The 21,957-nt window shown below is 24.6% G+C and overlaps 2 protein-coding genes across 2 annotated transcripts; both read right to left on the reverse strand.

Moving 5' to 3' along the window:
* Positions 1-230: 230 nt before the first annotated feature.
* Positions 231-3,092, reverse strand: LOC112594158. The gene is made up of 5 exons (XM_025338813.1): positions 2,950-3,092; positions 2,398-2,565; positions 2,124-2,336; positions 1,515-1,715; positions 231-449 (listed from the first exon to the last, which is right to left on the reverse strand). The coding sequence occupies exons 2-5, from the start codon at positions 2,555-2,557 to the stop codon at positions 340-342; spliced, it is 684 nt and encodes a 227-aa protein (XP_025194598.1). The 5' UTR covers positions 2,558-2,565; positions 2,950-3,092; the 3' UTR covers positions 231-339.
* Positions 3,093-17,296: 14,204 nt separating this feature from the next.
* Positions 17,297-20,011, reverse strand: LOC112594183 (neuroglobin-like). Its single transcript, XM_025338846.1, has 3 exons — positions 19,911-20,011; positions 19,595-19,820; positions 17,297-17,809 (listed from the first exon to the last, which is right to left on the reverse strand). Exons 1-3 carry the CDS (start codon positions 20,009-20,011, stop codon positions 17,657-17,659), a joined length of 480 nt encoding a protein of 159 aa, XP_025194631.1. The 3' UTR covers positions 17,297-17,656.
* Positions 20,012-21,957: the final 1,946 nt, after the last annotated feature.

Below are 21,957 nucleotides of genomic sequence, written 5' to 3' on the forward strand. Positions count from 1 at the left end.
ATAGGTCAATTTGATAATATTATTCAGTACAACCATTGTAAAATTATTTAATTATTTTTTTGAGGTATTAACAATAGTATAACTAGGTCATGGTAAAAAAATAAACAAATAATAAGGTTAAGTTTACCCATAAGAGCTATGTATTATTAAATTATATAAAAAAAAATTAGCTCGCTATAAAAATCTAAAAATGTTAATATTTATACATACAAGTTAGTAAAATACAAAACAGCAAAACACATAAAATGCAGCATAGTACATAGTTTGAGAACAACAGTGAAAACATAATATGTATTTATATACATAGTGTTATTGTTATAATAATATTTGATATATTGGTTATTCTTTTGTGTTGTACAAGAAAGCTAATAGGCCTTGGACATCTTTGTTCTTATTATACAATGTTGCTGCCTTCATAACTGCCTGGCTACGTGGAATAATGTCAATAACTGTGAATGAAAACATAAATACAAATAAGTAAGTAAATTAAATAAAAATCAAACAAATTTAAATCAAATAGTACTTGTATTGTAAAGTATACCTAATGTCTTATGTAGTGATTAGAAATTTTAGAACATAACTAATAAGTGACATAAATAAATAATATGTAAGTGTATATGATTTTTTTTTTTAAATCAATTATTTTAATTGATATTTAATTATAGGAGCAATCTATAAAATATATAAAAATCAAAATTGTATCTCATCTATTTATAGTCCTGATTAATCTGAATTAGTATGATCCAAATTAAACATTAGATTTTTTATTTTATAACATTAATTGATTTGTTTTTATTCATAATTAATGTAATTTTTTACATAAAAACATGTATCTAGTTAGTACTTTATAAGAATATATATTTTTTAAATTTACTCTAAAAACTACTCTCAACAAAGACTTGATAATAATTGAAATGTGTTGTATAAAATTTAGTTTCAACTATTAAATTTTTTACTTATTAGTTATTACATTTATATTTAAGTGATAATTAGTTATTGTGACTTAGAGTGTCTAAAATTATCGAAACCAATACTAAAAAAAAATTACATTATAAGAATTTTAAAACATTTTACAAAATTTGCATTAGAAAATTAGTACACAAAATATAACAAAGTTAAAATGAATTTTAGGTATACATATATACATAAAAAAAAAATTGTAACCTACTGATGTAACAAATAATTATACTAATTGTCCTAATGACAACAAGAGTATTATAATTACTATTTAGGTTCTATTTTAATGATTTTATGTTTTACGAGTGTAAACTAATAGCAAGTGGAAAGTACATTTTTGCAACGTCAAATATAAGTTTAGTTACATTATTTTAATAGGTACTAAATACTAAATACTAATATACATAATATACTAAAATCTAGGGATATATTCTAAATTATTTTAAAATTAAAAAAATTAAAACAGCTTTTATTCATTTGCACAAAGAATTAGATTTTTTAAACATAATTTTCATCTGAAATGCTAAATAAAATAAGAATAGTTACACAGTACTTACGTTTGAAATTGTTATCATTTTCTTCAAAAACAATTTTGTAATCTGAGGGATTGTTTAAATTTTTCATAGTAATATAGATTACAGCATTTTTTTCATTGTTTTCAATATTCATACTCAACTGTAAAAATCGTTCAAACATGTTCACTCCAATTCTGAATGAATTTATTTCTCTTTTGAGTTTTTTTATGCTTGCTTTTTTTTCTAAAAATAAATAAATAATAACTTTTAAGATACAAATAATAAAAAATCAAAACATTTTTTCTCACACGAATAGTTTAAAGAATAAACAAAAATAAAATATATGATGTACTTTATATTTTATTATTGTAATTAATTTATAGAACTAGTAACATTAATGTATAATGTAATATCTATCATAACCTACATTTCTTTTAATTTTATACTTTATACGTCCTCCCTAGTTTTAATTCACGATCATGAATCATAATTATAAAAGGTCTTACATAGTCTTATACTATAGTGTATATTATGTATTTTATAATTTGATTATTATAATAATTTAGGTAATAATGATTTTTTAACTACTATAATGATATAATTTTTTTTCTAAATTCCTAAATAATAAACTAAATTAAACCTAAATCTAACCTTTATATACTTTGTTGAGTTGCTCTTTGGTTTTATTTAGCACATCATTCAATTCAATTTCTGTAACTTCCAAATTATTACATTCATTATTAATAGATTCCAAACGATCGTTTTCTGTTTGTAATATTTGTTGTTCACATTTGACTTTGTCAGATATATGCTGAAGTGTATTACGGCTCTTGTCGATTTTATTATTTATATCTGAGATATTTTCTAAAAATAAGCAATACAAAACTTTTAAAATTAATGACATTTTGCAATATAAAATACATACTTAATGTTTTGCTGTATTCTTCTATGTTCTGTGTGTATACTTTCAGTATATTATCATTGTTTCGTTTTATTTCATCGATAAAATTTTCCATTGTATTTTGGTAGGATAATTCATAATCAGTGATTATATTATCAATATCGACATTAAAATATTTAGTCATAGTGAAGACTGAAAATAAAAATTGATCAATATAAAGTAAATTTTTATTAAGTAAAATATAATTGTTACTCTATAGTGCAGGCAAAAACTTTAAAAACTTAATAATTATTTTAGAATAAAAACATAATGTGTTTAATATTTTACACTTAAATAGTATTTTAAATTATAAGTTTGAAAAAGTAGTTCATGTACTGTTGTCTGTTGGGTTGTACGTTTATATTTAAAATTGCTAATCTAGTGGTAATCGATTACTTTAATCGACATGAGGACTTAGGGAAATAGTCAAGGCAATGATTGTACATGACATTATATTACATACACAATTGCTTCACATAAACTGCGACCGAACATGTATGAATTGATGGAAATTCTTACAAAGTTTACAATACTTACGAATGCATATATCGGCAAATAGCGGATTCGGAAAAAACTGAAGAAACGTAATTCGGCAGACCTAATACAGGATAATTTAAAACATAAACATCAAACTGACATAATCAATTATTTGGATACTAAATAGAAATTAATGAAACCAGTTATTTGTTATTGTCGTTGATAAGAAGGACGATAACGGTCGTTCAAATGTTCAAAACGTTTACACCAATCATGTGCGCGCTTTAAGGTTTCGCGGACTATGTCAAACCACGCCATCTATGTTTTTTCTTCGAGTTTCACGTTTCATTTCGTAATTACACGCTTCTCACGTAGATGGTTGGCCCCGTTTATATAGTAGTATTTTTTCTTATTTTACGGTATTTCAAAAATTTTGAAAGTTAAGTTTTCTACAAAATTATAATAACGTTTAGATAACCGTACTATTAACTTTTCAGTAGTGTCAGTAGTCGGCGAGGTCGCTGGATAAGGAGTAAGTACGAGTATGGATTGAGATAGTCTTATAAACTAGCCGAATCAGGTAAACAGTTTTTATGATGGATGAGGTAAAATATTTCTTCAATCTTAAATCAATTTTACGATTCTAACCTCATAATAATACAAACTCTATATATTATGTATTAATCATTGATTAAAATGTTTTAAATCATCTATTAATTACCTACCAACCCGTATACTTAATAAAAAACCGAAACAGTCGCTTTGTTCATATAGCCGGTTTCTGCAATGTTTCTAGTTTCTACCTCATCATTAGATAGACCTAGTAATGGACGTTTTAAATTTGAATTCATTGATAGATAATTGTATAAGAAAACTATTTTGAGCGGAAGCGGTCGGTTTATTTTGCTTATTTATCTTTTTTTTTCACTCGTGGGCCGTGGCGATAAAGTTGGCTGGTATCGCGTGCCTTGACTGGCACTATCAGAGAAAATGGTGCGCGGCGAGTAGGTAAATGGTGTTTACTTGGGTCCGTGTCAACGGTGTATCTGTCTTCACTATTCTCGGACCTTTGCGTATCATTATTCTTCCGGGTAAAAAAAATGGCAGGTCGTACGCGAATCCTACGTTTTAACAGTATAACAGGTTGGACGGCGACATGATCGGATAATACACAGATAACATAATACGAGTGATGAGTAGTGCTAGAATTTTAATGATCTAAAAAAACCTAAAATAATGACTTTAAAAAAAAAAAATGGCCTTAAAATATTATAAAATATACACAATAAATATTAATTGTTAATTATTATTTTGTACAGAATTATTTAAATTATTAGATATATCATGAAAAAAATTAAAAAAACACTTAAATGAAGGGTTTCAATAATTTTAATAGGTTATATTATACTTTTACAGCTATTGAATGTTTGATATGGTCTAAAATTGATAAAATAAAAGATTTTTGCTCGTTTTTTTTTGATTACCACGTCAGTGTTTATCGTATGTAATATGTTACTGAATTGTAAATTTTTTATCCGTTGAAACTCGACTTCTCAAAGTTTACAATACAATACAATACTGTCGGTAAAAAGTACGTAGGAGTCAAACTCCGAAACATAAAACCATATACAATTCGATTTTGTTTCGGCATATTGTATAAATATGTCAATACGCATTCCCGAAAGCTAAATAGTAACTAAATAGGTACCTAGGTAGGTACATATCTACCAGAATTATACATAGGTTTTCTCAACATCACTATTCACTATCATGTAATTTAACGATTAAGATAACTCGTGATATGTAAGATCCTCGTGATATGTATTACCTACATGATTGATTTTATTATCGATAGCGACTATTTATTTGATAGACTATCTTTAAAAAATAACGTTATTGAACTACAAAATTATTATTGTAAATGAAAATAAATAAAAATATCACCTAGATCAGTCTGAGTTATTATATGGCGTCCAGGTTAAACTTTTAAAAAGCGCTCTTAAAAATGTAGCTTAAATAACATTTTTATTATTTTACACTATTTATTATTGTAGATAAATGTATTATCATTACACACTGTTAATATTTAAAAAAAGTTTTTCTTGATTTTAAATCAGCAAAATTTATTATTGCTTCGTTGAGATTTAATTTAAAGACTACCTATATCATTTTTAATATTGATTAATGCCAAATTATTGAGACAGTCTTCTGTTATTGTTGATCTTAAGACATTTTTTATTAGCTCTAATTTACTGAAACTTTTTTCACAGCTTGCAGTCATTAATCGTTACTGGAATTATCATCATAATTCTTAAAGCTACCCATAAGTTTAGTAAAGTAGGTATCTTGTAACTAGTTGTAATTAATAATTAATAAATAACAAAATTTTCACTTGGAAGCTATCCTTTTTTAAGTTTAAAGATCTTATGTATAAATTTAATTTTACAAATATATACTATTTATATTATATTCTCGTTTGGTCGCTTAGTTTAATATAAGAGATCTTCATTGTTATTGTCATTAATATTAAACAAAAACCTCCAAATATCATTAAATTCTTTTGTTTTTTCAAAACGTTTAGTAATAGAAGATAATTTTTAATCAAGTATGTTATTAAATACATGATATTTGAAGTTTAATTCTGGATTTTGGGTGCCTGAAACTACGTCTTTAGATTCATAATTAAATGGTTGTTTTCTACGTCTTATACGAGTGATTTTAAATTTTGGTTCAACATTTAATTGTGAAGATAATTTTTCAGTAGACTGTAAAGCTTCCATGTATCCAGTTGTTTTATAATCTTGTAAACATGTAAACATGTATCTATATATCTAAATAATTATCTAAAAGTAAAATAAATGACTAATAGCTTTATCAAAAAACATACCATGAAACAGATTTAGTGACATAGATTGACAAATCGTCTTCGCTCAAAATTGTTTTTTCGTGTTAATACAATGGATATAATATATTATCATTGAGTTCAAATGTTACACATTTATAATAGTAACCCAATCAAATTCTAAGTTTATTTAAGCAGAGTCACACATAACAGAGATCCACTTAAATCATAAGTTGATTTAAGTAGAGCGGTATCCACTTGTCTACCTTTTATTTTTATTTTTAAAAGAAAAAGTCAATCTGTGGTATAGCACAATTAAAATATGTGTTAAAGGATTTTTTTGATGTGAAGAAGCTATCCGTGTATAAATTTTATATTTATTATGACATAAATAACTAAAATCGTTACTTTTTATTAAAATATTTTTATTTTAAAAATGTTAGAACTTCAAATAAACATGAAAATAAAATAATAAAAATTCTACTTTTGAAGAAAAAAATGGTTATTTGAATGTAGTTTAATTTGCACTTGAAACACATGTGTAGTTTGAAAAACATATAAACATAATATAATAGTGCCGGTAGTCTTGTATGAAACGATCATTTATTATCGAAACAATTTTTTCGATTATTATATCTATTTGAATTTGTTTCATAGTTGATGTTTAGTAACGTACAACTCCAGATGCTATTTTTAAATAATTTATACATATAATATAATGAATAATGATTGGATGCGAACAAAATAATGCTTTACCCGGATTATTATATACAATTAGTTCAACGGTCTTTTTAAAATATATACGATAATAAGAAGCATGAGGCCAAACAATTTGTTTAAAACTTGAAATTGATTTGAAATATTCCAGACATTCCAGATGGGCTGCTATTTACTCTTTTGTAAATCGTTGGTACATTAATAAACATTAAATACAAAGTTTAATTTTATTTTGAAATCATTGTTTTTTTTTTTGCATTATACAAAAACAACAATTTGTTAGAAGTGCATATTGAATTAATAAAATATACTGTTGATTATTATTGTTTTTCAAATCAATAAAATATAATTTAATTATTAAAATACTGTTAAAATAATGTATGTATTTAAATTATAATTTTTTTTTAAATTTTAATAATTATTTATCAATGAAATATAGTACCTACGTTCTATGAACAATGGGTATACTATTGTATATAAAATTGTCGTTGTTTGTCTAAAAAGTTTATGATCAAGTAGCAGTGATGAGCTAATAAATTAAAAAATATATAAATACATTTTTAAAGTTACCGGCTCATCTTTTTAGACTGTTAGTAGTTAATAAAATAGAAAAAAAAAATACTAAACTAGAAATAGTATTTCACAAAATGGTTAGGTTAGTTTTTTTATTATTATTGAGCAATGATCTATTTTGTCAATAAATATAGTGAAATCGGCTAAGAGAATTAGTTTTTTTTTTTTGTAATAATTTGATTTTAACAAAAAAAGTAATGACCATCATACCATGCAATATAAACTGGTTAGTATGATAATAAAAATAATTATTTAAACAATTGTTTTAAGCAATAGTAATAAATATTTCACTGAAATAAAATATCATTTTCATACATAGAAATTGCTTAAGTATTGTTTATTTATGGTGTTACTTAGATGTTTAAATTTTTTAGACAATAAATGCATACATATACCAACCTATATTTATTAATTAATTTATTATAGAATATCTATTCCTATTATATTATTGTGAGTATTATAATATATTATTTATAGATAATCTGTATATTATATGGTAATTTTCATCAATACAATTGTGTACGATAGGACATTTTTAAAAACAATTTATAAGAATAATAACACTAATGCTAATTTTTTTTTTAACTTTTGCATTTAAAATTTGCATTTGAATCTATATGGTGAGTTTTTAACATAATATTAGATATTAGGGAAACAAATGAATTAAATTTTTATTAAAATGTTTATAAATTATTTGAATTAATTTAATAGTTGTTTTTTTCTTAATATATATATCATAGATTGCCAACTTCCGGCTCGCGAACCACATATGGCTGTCGCCATTGTCAGATGCAGCTCGCGTCTTATTTATAAAATCAAAAATTTCAATTTTTTTGGTATTAGATTAAAAAAATTATCAAATTATGTAAAATGTGTCTATAAACATTTTGGCTCTTAATATTATTGTATTTATCTATGTAGCCCGGGAACTTATTCATGTTAGCCACTTCTGATATACATAATATATAATATATATAAATATTAAATTTTGAATTTAACTTTTTTTATTTGTGATGTTTTATGTAAAATTTATGTGGGTAATCACTTAATTTATAAAATCTTGTATTTATAGTAAAAATGAATATTAAATTATGAATTTTGATATATTTTGTTCTTTTAATAGGTATTGTCATGAACTCATAGTACATACACGCAATGTACAGTATTAGTTGAATAGTCACTAGAGTCTAAAATCCATGACTACTCAGGTTATACACTTGTATATATATATTAAATATATTTGAATGAACCTTATTTATATAATTTAATTTGAAAATTAATAGAATGGGTTTATGCATAATAATTTTAAAAAAATGTTGAGAATTTCCAATACTTCTATAATATTATTTTATTCAATAAATTTGCACAGCTTTTAGAATACATATAATTTAATAAAAACAATTATGCAGTAATTTAATTTTCAAATCTCATATTGGATATAAAAATAAAGGATTTAATTTGATGTTTGTGATGATACACATTTATAATATAAATTAGGTAAAAATATAAAATAATACAAACACCAAATTATTATAATATTCCATAGGTCATTAAGTTATCAAGTTCAAAATATACTATATAATAGTGATATTTTACTATATTAGTTATATTATTAATTAAATTTCAAAAATAAAATGTTTAGGTGGGTAAATCGTTGTGAGAAGCGAGGAACTTTTACACGTATAAGATAGGCAATTACGAAGAGTAGGGCCCAATGACGTCACGCGGCTATTTTACATTTCTTAATATCTCCTAAAGTAATAATTTTATTTACATCGGATTTTCACCAAATCATTTCATATAGCCATAGTTACAATAATTTAACATTTAAAAATAATTTAAAGATTTTTTTTTTTTGTGTTGTGTGCTGCTTTAAGCATTTAAAATACTAAGTTATATGTAGTTTTCTCAATTTTCTGTTTATCTATATTGTGTTAAATTACCAATGTTTCAAAATATAAAACGTAATAATATTATATTAATCTTTGTGTCCTAATGTATTCTTATAGATAATTTAAATATACTTGTACACCATCTGTAATCTGTTAATACTTTCTTTGTGTCAAATGAAGTATTGGAGTATACATTAAAATATATTTATGTAGATGATACATAAAATTTTATTAGTAATATTAATTTTAAATGTAATTAAAAATATCATTTAATTACTATACGTAAAGTTGTATAATAATAATAATAATAATAATAATAATAAAAAGATAGGCAAGTGGATACTTCCGATATACGGTGTTGGGTAGATTACTGTTATTGGTGTGTTAAATATGAATTGAATGATATATAATATTTCATCGTATATGAAAAACGATTCTGAGCGTAAACGTCTGTCAGAGTGTCAGACTATCAGCTTATATCACCAAATATATTTCTTTAGGTTTATATTTTATGATGTAACAAGATATAAAGCCGGTTTCGTAACGTTCACTAGAAATTATTGTGTTTAAGGTGCTTTATTTACATCGCTAATGTTACGAACGATTCACGTTATGTGAAACCAGCTTTAAAGTTAAAACATATTAAAATATTTTTAAAACTATACCACGTTTAGAAAATAACAATATAAACACTTGATAAAAATTTAAAAATGTATGGTCATTCGTTTTTGATACAGAATAAAATAAATAAATCAATTGTATCGAAAAATGGTTAAGTATGAAAATTTCTGTTTTTCCTTCTTTTTTTTTTTTTTGTATTAACTGATTATTTTAAAAAAGACTGGGCATTTTTGATTTTTATATCTTTAAAATACAATATAGAACTTCAATTTTCTATTCAAAAAATCCTCAGAGTTGAAAATCAAAGTATTTTATTGATATCGTGTACACAGAAAAAGAAACACATATACACATTGTAAAATCAATATCTTTATAGCTGCTCAGAATCTAAAAATTACTTATAATTCATAAAGAACTTAGTTTTCTCTTTAAGATCCATAAATGTTAAAACCAATTAAATATATTGCAGATTGAAATATAAATTAATTTTTAATGAATTTTGCAATATTAAATATAAACATAAGAATTCTGTTATTGAGTTATCCAATTACAATAAGAGAAAACGGTGTACAAACGATTATTTTTTTGTTTTTTTTTTTATTTTTTTATTTGGAACTGTTTTAAATAAGGTGAAATCTTCCCATTATTTAATACAAAAAATAAGTAAAAATGAATGATACTGAATACTTGATAACATTTTATTGACTTTAATAATCGGTGGATTCAATTTCATTATATTACATAAAGTTAGAATATACTTAAGACTACAGGTAAGCTTATAGTTTATATAATTAAGTACTATAGATTCTGGTTACTTGGAAAATATTTATAAGAATATAGAATAATATTATATTGAATACGATGGAGTTATTTACATAATACTATCTTTTGAATAAATTTAAAAAGGTCAATTGTAAAAATCTATGGAAATGTTTGTTTACGCAAATTTCTTGTCTTTGACACAAACGATACTTTCCATTTGTAGCGGTGATCTGATCATCATCGTAAATCTTTGATAAAAGTAGATAATATCAGGAAATTTATTAGTTTTCAAAATTATACGATGATATTTATATACTTATTTCTATTATGTAAACAATTTTGTTTATTTTTTTTCTGGAAACAACCTAATCGTTAATTTTGATTATTTTAAAAGGTGATAGATATTATATTATATTTATACGGTATATTTAAAGTTAGTTTATGGTGTATATAATTTTTAAATCGTAGTTAGGATGTGTTATGATAGATTTAAAATTTTTTTTTCATTATATTTGAAGACAAGTAGCATAATATTTACATATAGTTGTGAACGTACGCCCATATTAAACCTGTGTGTTTTCTAAATAACATGCATGTAATTTTTGACATTTAATGACTGCTTAGACTGATACATAAGGCATAGCAACTAGTTCGCTGCACTTTCCACATACACGTATAGAAACAACGTGTGATTATTATTATTATTATTGTCTGTATTTCATACGATACTTCTTACTTGAGTGATTATATTCAAAAAATATGTTATGAGAGTGTAAAACGTATATTATTTTTTTAAATCGTATTTGATTCACATGAATATTTACATAAAAGAACCTTTAACTAAATATTTAAGGGAGATTATCATCAATTAAAGTTGAGTTCTCGGACCTTGATGTTATTTATATCAGGAGCCATGGATTTTATTGTGGGCGAAAGTGCTTTTAAAATTTCAAAGGTTTATATGTCCGGAATGGATTTCTCCCATCGATATTAAATTATATGGATCTTTATATTTTAATCAAGACGTTATTAAACAACTTAAATTAATTACGAACGTGTATTTTATATATTACATAGATAATAAATAAATAAATAGATCACTCCCATATTAATGTTACATGGGGTTCTAGTCCTTTAAATAAAAGTCTAATAACTTTTAGGGGGTTCCTCTCTCTATAAAGAGTTAACAAAATTAAAATATGTATACTTTTTGTGTGTTTTACTTTTGTTATTATTTGTTAATTGTTAGCACTTACAATCGAGTCATAAACTAAAATATAATCAGAATAAGTGAATGAATAGTATAAGAATAAACCATGTTACCTTCAATATTTTAAAAATAATATTCCCTTCTAATAAGGACAAGTAACATATCCATTTATTTATTATATATATGGACTCGTAACTATTAAATTGTTCAAATTTTAATTATAACATTTTTAGTGTAAAAATTAACGTATAGGTACAGCCACATTCGTGTTCTTACAGGTCGTATTGTAATAATGAATACCATTAGTACTAATATACCATTGTATAATTTTGTATCTCATAAATCATAATCTAATGACGAAATATAGTAAATAGACTTGCTGTTTTGAATTTTTCGGTTTTTTTGTTTTTGCGATGGCAAAATAATTACTCAAGTCGTATATTATTGAGTATGGTCTAAACACATCTATTCACTGTTAAACAAAATTAAAGATTTGATCTCCATTACCTACATGAATTATGAGTGTCATATTTTTTAAACTAGAATGACAGAACAGTAATAACACATATACCTGAAGCAAGGTTATTAAATGTAATTAGAACATTGCACAATAACCAGCCAATGGAACACCCGACTTTCTTGTTTATAATGTATATAAGCAGTTTGTTTTCGACAGTTTTTACGATACTGTTATAGTGTTATGAACTTTTTTTACATTAAATATATACAATAATAATTAACTGTAATTTTTCTATAAAATTAAATATAACATAGTTTTTATTTACGACCAAACAGTTTTATAATAATATAATTATATTATATGTAAAAGAAATAAAAAATATGAACTGTTTGTTATTATGTTGTATTAAAACAAAAATTTTAATTTTCACAACATTTTAGTATAAATGCACATTCATTAATAATTTACCTAACATGTAGTTTTTATTCAGTTCTTTAAATTTTTTAATGATTTTTTGTCGAATTCACTCAGAAAACTAATTTTTTTGTTAAAATAACACCATTAAGATGATATAATGATTAATATATATTTATAAGGTACATTTAGATTTATTAATTTATCCTGGAAATATTATTCTAGAATAGATAAAAAAAACGTGTTAATAAATGCGTGTTGTTGTTAAGAATCGTGAAATATTCTTCAGTTATATTTTTATGTAAGTCTTGTTTTAGTTGAAAATAAAAAATTAATATTGTTTTCAGTCTTAAGAAATAATTTTTATTTTCAAATAGCTATTGCTATCAATGTTTTTATATTTTTTAAACTATCAATTTAGAGAACATTTTATAGAATGTATTATTTTTTGTTGATTAATATTTACAATATTCTCATGTCAAAAATATTTATAAAATATTAAGTATTCTACGTTAGTAAATGTTAAAGTGATCTTATATATTTGTATTTTATGTATACTTAGTACTTCTTATATTTTATACGTATAAGTAAGGAAAAAATATTTTATGTTAAATTTTGATTTTGGTTTGTTGAATAAAGTAATACACTTTTTAGATAAGCAACTTTCAATAAGTTATGAAATTAATGCATGTAGTATTATAACATCTAAGATTGCTTTTTTTATTAATGTTTCTTTAAACTTTAATATCTGTTGAAACAGTAGTAAAGTATCATATTGTATTCCATTTCGAAACGAAGGAGCGTAATTAACAAATTAGTTGATGGGATAAAATCTACTAATAAAATGCATAAATGCATAAATATATATAAGTACATGTTCATATTGTAAACATAAATATATTATTTATATTTTTATTTTTTTGGTCAACGGCTTCGTGAGATAAAACTAATAAGTAATAGTACTAGAAAACATCGCCCGAAAAAATGTTGTTAACTAAATATTTTCATCTTTTTCCCATATCTGATATAAACGCAAATATTTAACAGGTATTTATCGGCTATCTGTACTAGATGTGGTTCTCAACATGGGTACGATTAATATTAAAGTATTACGTCATGTGTGTCTACGATTTTATTATGTTATTAGACTTATTACGGTGCGATGATCGAGACATTGGCGTTCGCATTAAGTTCATTGGACGCACATACATGTAAATATGGTATTTACATTAGGTAAGTATATACTATACAGGGTGTTCATTGTCCTCAAAGCTCAAAGTGTATAGGTTTGCACGTTTTTTTTTTTTTTGAGTGATCAGACCTTATATTAACGATCCACAGTTTAATTATTACATTATTTAGTGCAAAAAAAATTTTAAATAATTATTTTTGAGTTTCGATTACCTGCAATTTCTCAATGAGTTATTTCATCTAAATATTTAAATGGTATATATTACTCATTTTAGTGAATCACTTAAATACAATTCCTTATTCTTTACTCGACTAAATCTGTACTAACTTTAATATATAAATAATTCTTCCCTTTAACGTCTTATATGCCTCAAAATTGAGAACCTATTTTTATTTTTTTTATTTATCTATCGTTTATTTTTATCATTTAATATTTCTTATGTACACTTTAATCTTATCAATACATGCATTTAAGTTCTAACTTTCACACGTAGTCGTTTGGCAATAATTTACTCCTATAATATTTTAGGTTTTGTTAAATTTGTAATTGATCTTGGTTCTAAATAAATTAGATTCGTCATTTAAACTACTATATTGTATTTTAGTTCGACCTATATTAAAATATGGTGTAGTTGTCTAGTGTCCACATACTGCTAATGATTCTTAAAGTTGAAAGAGTCCAACACTGGTTCCTTTGTTTTGCTGGTTTCTTATTAGACATCGAACATCATCCACAATTCACATGATTATTCTATTGCTATTAAGTTAGGGTTTTTATCTTTAGTCGATCGCAGGCTATTGCTTTGCGTAAAGTTTTTAATGATATTGCTGTCTGCCTGTTTGGCTAAGTCGATTCATATGATTTACCATCGCTAATCAAATTCAAAGTTCCCACTCATCAACTCCATTTTATTATTCCGATTTATGTCGCTTTATTTTAAAGCATTTATATGAAAAATGAGCTTAATAGATGTTTAATGTTAATAGCCAATAAGGATTCCTCTATCGATCTCCAAATATACCATTTATATGTCAATTTATTAATATTAATCTAGCTTAATGATTTTATTCTACTATACTTATTATAATTTTAAAAATGTTTAATTTAATTTTCTAATCTTTTACAAGTATTATTAGTTATTGTTATTATGTAATTGTTTATAAAATGTTTTTAAAATGTTTCAACTTTCAAACTCGTTCATAATAAATAAATATCTACGTTATTAATAAGGCCAAAATCCTGTTTATATTACAATATAATAAAATTAAATTAAAATTTTATGTATATTTCTAAGTTTAGACATAGTATTAATATAGAAGTAGATTATATCGCTAGGATTTGTCGTGGGTGTGAGGACAAACTTGTACGTTTAGATACCCTGTATGTAGCAAGTATACAGTAGGCATGTACGTGTATGGTTTTCAAAATATGTTTCATTTAATTGTTATTATCGTTATTATAATATATTGTAACAGTATACGGATGACGCGTGAGTATAATATTTACGCCAGTACACATAATAATATATTATTAATAAAAATCTAGAGTTTCAGCAGTGCACGTATCAAATATAATACTATATTGTAGTGTATAGGCTAGTGGTTGTGCGAACGGGTTCCTGTACAGTTATTCGTCGCTGCTTCTGATGGTGACCTTGTTGTACAAATAATGAATTTCGAGACTACAACACTCACTTAGGTAGTATATATTATTGTATTGCATTTATTATTATTTATTGAATTAACGCCTGATAGGCTTAAGTACAGAAATGTTATACATTATAAACATAGTTATGATACAACAAATAAATTAAATTAAAATATATAATAATATACATATGTATTTAGTTATATAATATTAATACTTATATACGTTTAAATTTACATTGGAAATCAAAAATTAGAGTAATAATGTTTAAGGTCTAATAGACTATTAAAAAAAAATATCCAGTTTTGATAAATTTCCTTCAGTAAGGATCCGATTTAAAGGATTGTATTGTCCATAATTTGTGCGGTGAGTTTTTAAATATATATGTTGGATATGTTTTAACAGTGGGGAATAGGATATGTGTCCATTTAATAACTTGTGTAAGAAAGAGATGTCTGCTATTTTGCGGCGGTTTGGTAGGGAATCTAGTTTTGGAATTAGCTGGAGATTGTTAATGGTAGGATTATCGAGAGCATTATCTATTTTTTTTTTTTTGTATCTAATAAAGTGTATGAATTTTCTTTGTATCCTCTCTAGTCTCTCAATATTGTTGATGGTATTTGGATTCTATAAAATGGATCCATATTCCAATACAGCGGACTAGGGAGCAATAGAGGACTGTTAGGCATTGTTCATTTTGAAAGGATTTGGTTGGTCTAAATAAGAAACTTTATTGCTTTTAGGCATACGTGCTCAATATGAGTAGAAAAAAGAAAATTTGACTGAAAGATTATACCAAGGTCATGTATGATATTTAGTTCAGGTAGATGGTTATTTTCAATAGAGTAAATATATTGGATTTTATTTTTATTACGGAAAAATGAGATTTTGGAACATTTGGAAACATTTAAACTAAGATCATTTAGAGTGCACCATTCTGAAAATCTATTTAGTTTGTCTTGTAATACGGAGCGATATGCAAGGTAAGAAATTGTATAGTATATTTTAAAATCATCAGTATGAAGTTTTGCTGATTTAGTTATTGTCTTTAAACGAAAAAAAAATATATCGAAGTATAGAGTGATTTATATTGTAATAGTGATTTTCTAATCAAAGTGATTGCCCTCCTTTTATACTTTGACTATATAAGTTGACATTTATTTAAGTTTTGATTTTCGGAATATTCAAGTAAACGGTTAAGGATAATATTTTAAAATTTTTACTTATATATTTTATATTGTTTAAGGAGTTTTGTGTCAATACATTTTTTAAATTTTTATATAAGTAATTAAATAAAAATTTAAACAAATATTTTTTAAGTTTTATACCTTATGAACTATTAAGATAATGTATTATATAGTTAACGATACAAATATCTTCAAATTTTTAAGATACTTGATTATAGTTATATACTTATATGTATAAAATATCAAACAGTTATAATATTCAGTTTAGTATTTAGTACACTCAGCAATTTATATAAATAAAAAAATTGATATTAAACTACTAACTACTAATAGACTAATATTTATTCCTATATTTTTAAATCACTGTAGTATAAAATATTAATTATTATCCTAATAAATAATAATGTAGTCTCTAATAGTTATATGAATTTAAATATAGATACTTTATCAATATTTTCAAAATAATCATCTATTTTTATAACTTTTTACTGAGAAGAGTGATTTCATTTGAATAAAAAAGTCTTTAATACCACAAGATAATCTGAATGAAGAATAAATAATGTATTTGAAATTTTATTGTCCTTAATATTTGAATATACTTAAAAGCTTCAAAAACTTGAGTTTGATTAAATGCATATAACAAACGGATAAATTTGGAGGAGAGGGGTTAATATGTTAGGTAAATCACTCTGTATAATAATACGTATAAGATGTTAGTATAATATTATGTGTATGTCACCGCAGCTTTTCCTGTCTAAATATTTACATTACATACATATTTATTGTGTGTATACATCGCTTTTTAAATAAATAAATATATATATATATATATATATATATATATATGTGGGAACCTGCATGGCTACGATTAAATAGGTACCTACGCCCTTTCCTGCAACAGTGCACAGTTGCCAGTCATTCCGAAACGATACGATGATGATACCTTGATTTGTATATAAACGATAATTAGTCGGTTAATAACTCGAACTGTATGTATATTGTACGCGCTGACGGTCACAGTGTGCGCAAGCAGTGCGACGAAGTCTCGAAATTGGGTCGTTTCCGCCTCCACCAGGATGTCAATTTAGGTTAGATAATATATAATATATATATATTACATGAATGTGTTACTGTTTATTATAAATTTAAGTGTGTTTAAGCGAATATGTCTGTAAACGTTTATTATACACTGTCTACCATGATAATGATATTATCGTCATCGTCGTCGTCGTCGGTGTATAAATCGCGATTTAATTAACCGTGACGGTCGCGGAATCCATGATCACTCCAATCACCAAGGTTATGCACGGTTTCCACGCCTCCACTAGAAGTATGTTTCTGGCAGGTACGTCTGTCAGCACTATGCGGTCCTCAATCATACATAACAGTATGTCTTTGACGGCCTGCCAAACATATATAAATTATAATAACAAGAGCGTTTTGTACGATGTACGATACAATGATGTTACTTAACGATATAATATATTTTAATATTCAAGGTGATTATTTTACCACGAATCGGTCATTTTTTAGTACATTTATACTTATTATTGAACATGTTTTGTTAATTTTTAATTACTTATAAAAAGTTACTACTTATCAACTATTGGTTCGATATTTAATGTTTATATAAAATATCTTGTATGACAAGAAAAAAAAAGAAAGGTTTTCGTGTATTCAAAAACGCTTGATAACTGTTGAAAGAATCACCTGATATGACACGTTTCCACTTGTAGGTATGGCAATAAAATGCGAGATATTATGATACTATGGTATTATTATTATTATTATTGTATAGAGCGACATGAAGAGAGTCAAACTGTCGATATAAGGGAAAAAATCATTACCAATTGTATTATATTATATCATTAATAATATACGCAATATTCTATTATTCCAGACTTTTTTTTAGAACAGTCCCAACCGCAATATATTTTTATGCACTCGAGTGTCTATTGCATACATATTTTTATATACCTAGTCATAAAATGTATATAGTATATTATATACATCATACTTACCTAACTTAACTAGGTATCCACTACTGTAGCACGTTCGATCAGGCTTCCGTTAGACCATTTGACACGTCTTTATGTGTAGAGAATAGACTATATATAAATATATACTCTACAAGTTGTACACAGTTATATAATTTCAATGCGTTTCTATGACTCGTTAAAATTTACGATACCCATACACTTTTGAATCTTCTTTCGTTAATTTTATCACGTTTTTTACGGTGCGATCGAACAGAATGTACCTGTACTATAATGTTACCCTAATTATTCACGGTTTTTAGTCTTCTAACTTATATATCAATATGAGGTTTCTTTATATTGCATTACAACCGTATTCTATCGGGGTTTTCTGGTTATATTATGAATTGTTTCTATCATTAAAAATATATTAAAAGCGATAATAATACATGAGGTCAAAATATCATATCAACTTAAAATTAGTATTATAGTTCTAGCGGCAGGCTAACCTCACTCAACTAAATGTAGACCCTAGATAATCCTAGTTAATTCTTGTACGATTATACATTTATACTTAACTAGTAGTGGGATGTAGGAATAAAAAACAAATCTATCGTTAGTAATATTTGTATACTGATTATAATAATATTATATAGTGTGAATTTAACGTTGCTAAAATAATTTAACTGTTCATAATTATTATTTAATCACTGGACCAATGAAAATATATTCAGTCCACATCATTACACTAAAGTGACGCGAATTAACATAAATGTAAATCATTATAATACTCCCACATTTTGTATATTTAATTTTAATAATTATCAGTTTTTTGCATACTTAATTATTTGTTTCTTTGTTGAAGTATTGATATAATTAAATGTAAACTAGCATTATGATTTATTGAGAATTAAGTAAAAATGCAATAAGTAATAATTTGTATAATTGATTATTGAAGATAATTTTTAAAACTATCACGCATAAATTATTATACAACTCAATCGATTATTTCGTTTAATAAAATCTATATATTTTTTAATATATCAGATGATTGTAGTTCATAGTTGCAACATTATAAATTATTATAATTAGCATATTATATATAATACTCATTATTGTCAGCGAAATCATCAAACAATGCACGAATAATAACCAGAATTAAAAGATCGAACCAATAGATTACAGTATTAGATTTTTTTGGTTATTATTTACCTCAAAATGTTCGGCTGTAAGACGAAACTTGCGATGTTTTTCTCCTAAATCCATAAGGATTCTGTGTAACTCATCGGGTTTTTCCAAGTGTTCAATAGCAGTATTAAACGCAAATCCAGTCCTAAAAGAGTGAGCCAAAAAGTGAACATTTGATTCAAGCTCTTCAAATGGAACATTAGCGAAACGATCGAATTGTAATTGATATAATGGATTTCTCTTGAATAGACTTCGCAAAAAAAAAGTTTATGTATGTATAAAAAAATCCATATATGTGTATTTAAAATAAAATTAGAAAGTATAGAACACTTTTGCATACTTAATATAAAATGTAGTCCAAAAGTTATTTGAAGTTATCATGGGCCATGATTGTTTCACTAGAGCTGTTTGAGACTTGTTCAAATATTGTGTGGACTTCATAGTAGTTGTGTAAAAAATACAATGAAAAATTAGTAATATAAAGGTACATTTTTCTTATATTATATAATTTTTAATATTGTGTAAGTTTCGATAAGACACGTAGTTAAGAGTTTAATAGTTAAATGGAAAAAAAATATTCTTGTTACTTAACTATCTAAATATGGAAATCAATTCATATGAAATACACAATAAATAGATAAATAACTAGTAGAAGCATATTTTGCTCGTTAAGTATTTATGAACTTTCTGTAAATAAAAATAATGAACCAAACACAGCCAGTTGCAGGAAGTCAATTTAATGACTTATTATGGTTAATTTAGAAGCATTGTCCTTACGGTGATTTATTAATTAATTCAATTTATACATTATTTCAAAATATTATTTTGCTTGAAAATTTGTTTAGGAGGTACTTAGTACTTTTCTATTTTTAGTAATTATTCAACTATCATAGGTTGAATAAATAATTTACTACGCATTATTAGGTACTTGGCTAACACATACAATTTTTGTTTAATATTGCTTTTTTTAAATTTATTAAAAATAAAACATAAAGCGTAATGATTATAATAGTTGTTTTTTTTTTTTTTTAATGAGTGAGTATCGTATGACTACTACTTAAGTCATTATAGTATACAATGATAACGTGACAATTTTCTAAACTACAATAATAAACCCGCATAGTTAGATTGAATTTACCATATTTACGATTTTATCAAAAGCTAAATATAGCCTTAATAAGACTATTTATTTGTGTCAATATTTGATTTTTTTAATTAAGCAATAATACAATTTTAATCAAAATGAAAATTTTTATGTGATATTATTGTACTAAGTATATTCTTTATTGTTTGAAATCAAATTCATATAATTAACTTTCATTTTCTAATTACTTTTAAAATTTTTCTATAAAATAATATAGTTTGTTTTTTCAGTTCAGCTTTATCTCTACAAAATATCAACTTAACACCACCTATATGCACGTTGTTGTTAATTGCGTGTTTACAAATATAAATGCATAATAGTATAATGGTTATGAGATTAAAAAGCATGTTTTCATTATTATCTTCGAATTGGAGGAACATATTATTATATTGTGAAGACAACTGTCAAGTAAGAATTTTTTATACTATTATATATTTAATTGTTGTAAGCGAGTAAAACTTTTAAATTTAGTTTTTAAAAGCTGCACTGTTTTTTATTTTCTTATACGTATGCGGTATGCTTATTTATTGATGAGCTATTTGAAAAAGTTCTCATTAGGTAGTTATACTTTCAATAAATTAATAAATATGTACAATAATGTATACTAAAAAATTTATTTTTAAAATATATTTTTTTGTGGTTAAAATAAATTATATTTTTATTTAAAGTTATATATTGAATTATTCATACTCAATCTTTTGAGTGATTATTAAAGTAATCTATTTTACTACCAACGTATTATAATATCAACGCTTTATTGATTCACTAATCTATGACCAAGTATATAGCTTTGTAATAGTATTTTTGAATACAATAATAATTGTGCTATTTATAATTATGTTAGTTCTTTTTTTTCTAAAAGAAAATAATAATTGAAGCGATTGCTTATGGGAAATTACAACTCTGAGATACGACTTCAAAGCAAAATAACTAAAAAAGGAAATACTCTAAAAATTTGTTGAATAACATGTGGGTTTGGTAAACGGTATATAATGTATATAGATAAAATATTAAGTAGGTAGAAGGCATAAGGTAGGTAAATACACTAAACTCTGACTCTTGGCCAAATTATTATTCGGTATTATAATATTTATAGTGTAAAAATGTAAAATAAAGAATACGCTTGCTAGTGGTTTTTATCAAATGATCTTATTTTGTTGACCAAGATGAAAACCTGTCGATTTTGTTGTTTTTATCAACAAGTTGTTCGTTTAGTTACAGAACAAAATACGATTCTTCGCAT

This window comes from Melanaphis sacchari, unplaced genomic scaffold, assembly GCF_002803265.2.
Source record: "Melanaphis sacchari strain LSU unplaced genomic scaffold, SCAv2.0 Contig221_pilon_pilon, whole genome shotgun sequence".
NCBI lineage: Eukaryota > Metazoa > Arthropoda > Insecta > Hemiptera > Aphididae > Melanaphis > Melanaphis sacchari.

Bases quoted from the DNA above. Each gene is read 5' to 3' on its own strand.
- LOC112594158 (XM_025338813.1), bottom strand. From the start codon at position 2,557: ATGACTAAATATTTTAATGTCGATATTGATAATATAATCACTGATTAT. The intron at 1,716-2,123 runs GTTAGATTTAGG...ATTTATTTTTAG, and splicing joins ACTCAACAAAGTATATAAAG to AAAAAAAAGCAAGCATAAAA. The intron at 450-1,514 runs GTAAGTACTGTG...TTTCATTCACAG, and splicing joins AAATGATAACAATTTCAAAC to TTATTGACATTATTCCACGT.
- LOC112594183 (XM_025338846.1), bottom strand. From the start codon at position 20,011: ATGAAGTCCACACAATATTTGAACAAGTCTCAAACAGCTCTAGTGAAA. The intron at 19,821-19,910 runs GTATGCAAAAGT...TTTTTTGCGAAG, and splicing joins TGGACTACATTTTATATTAA to TCTATTCAAGAGAAATCCAT. The intron at 17,810-19,594 runs GTAAATAATAAC...TATGTTTGGCAG, and splicing joins TTACAGCCGAACATTTTGAG to GCCGTCAAAGACATACTGTT.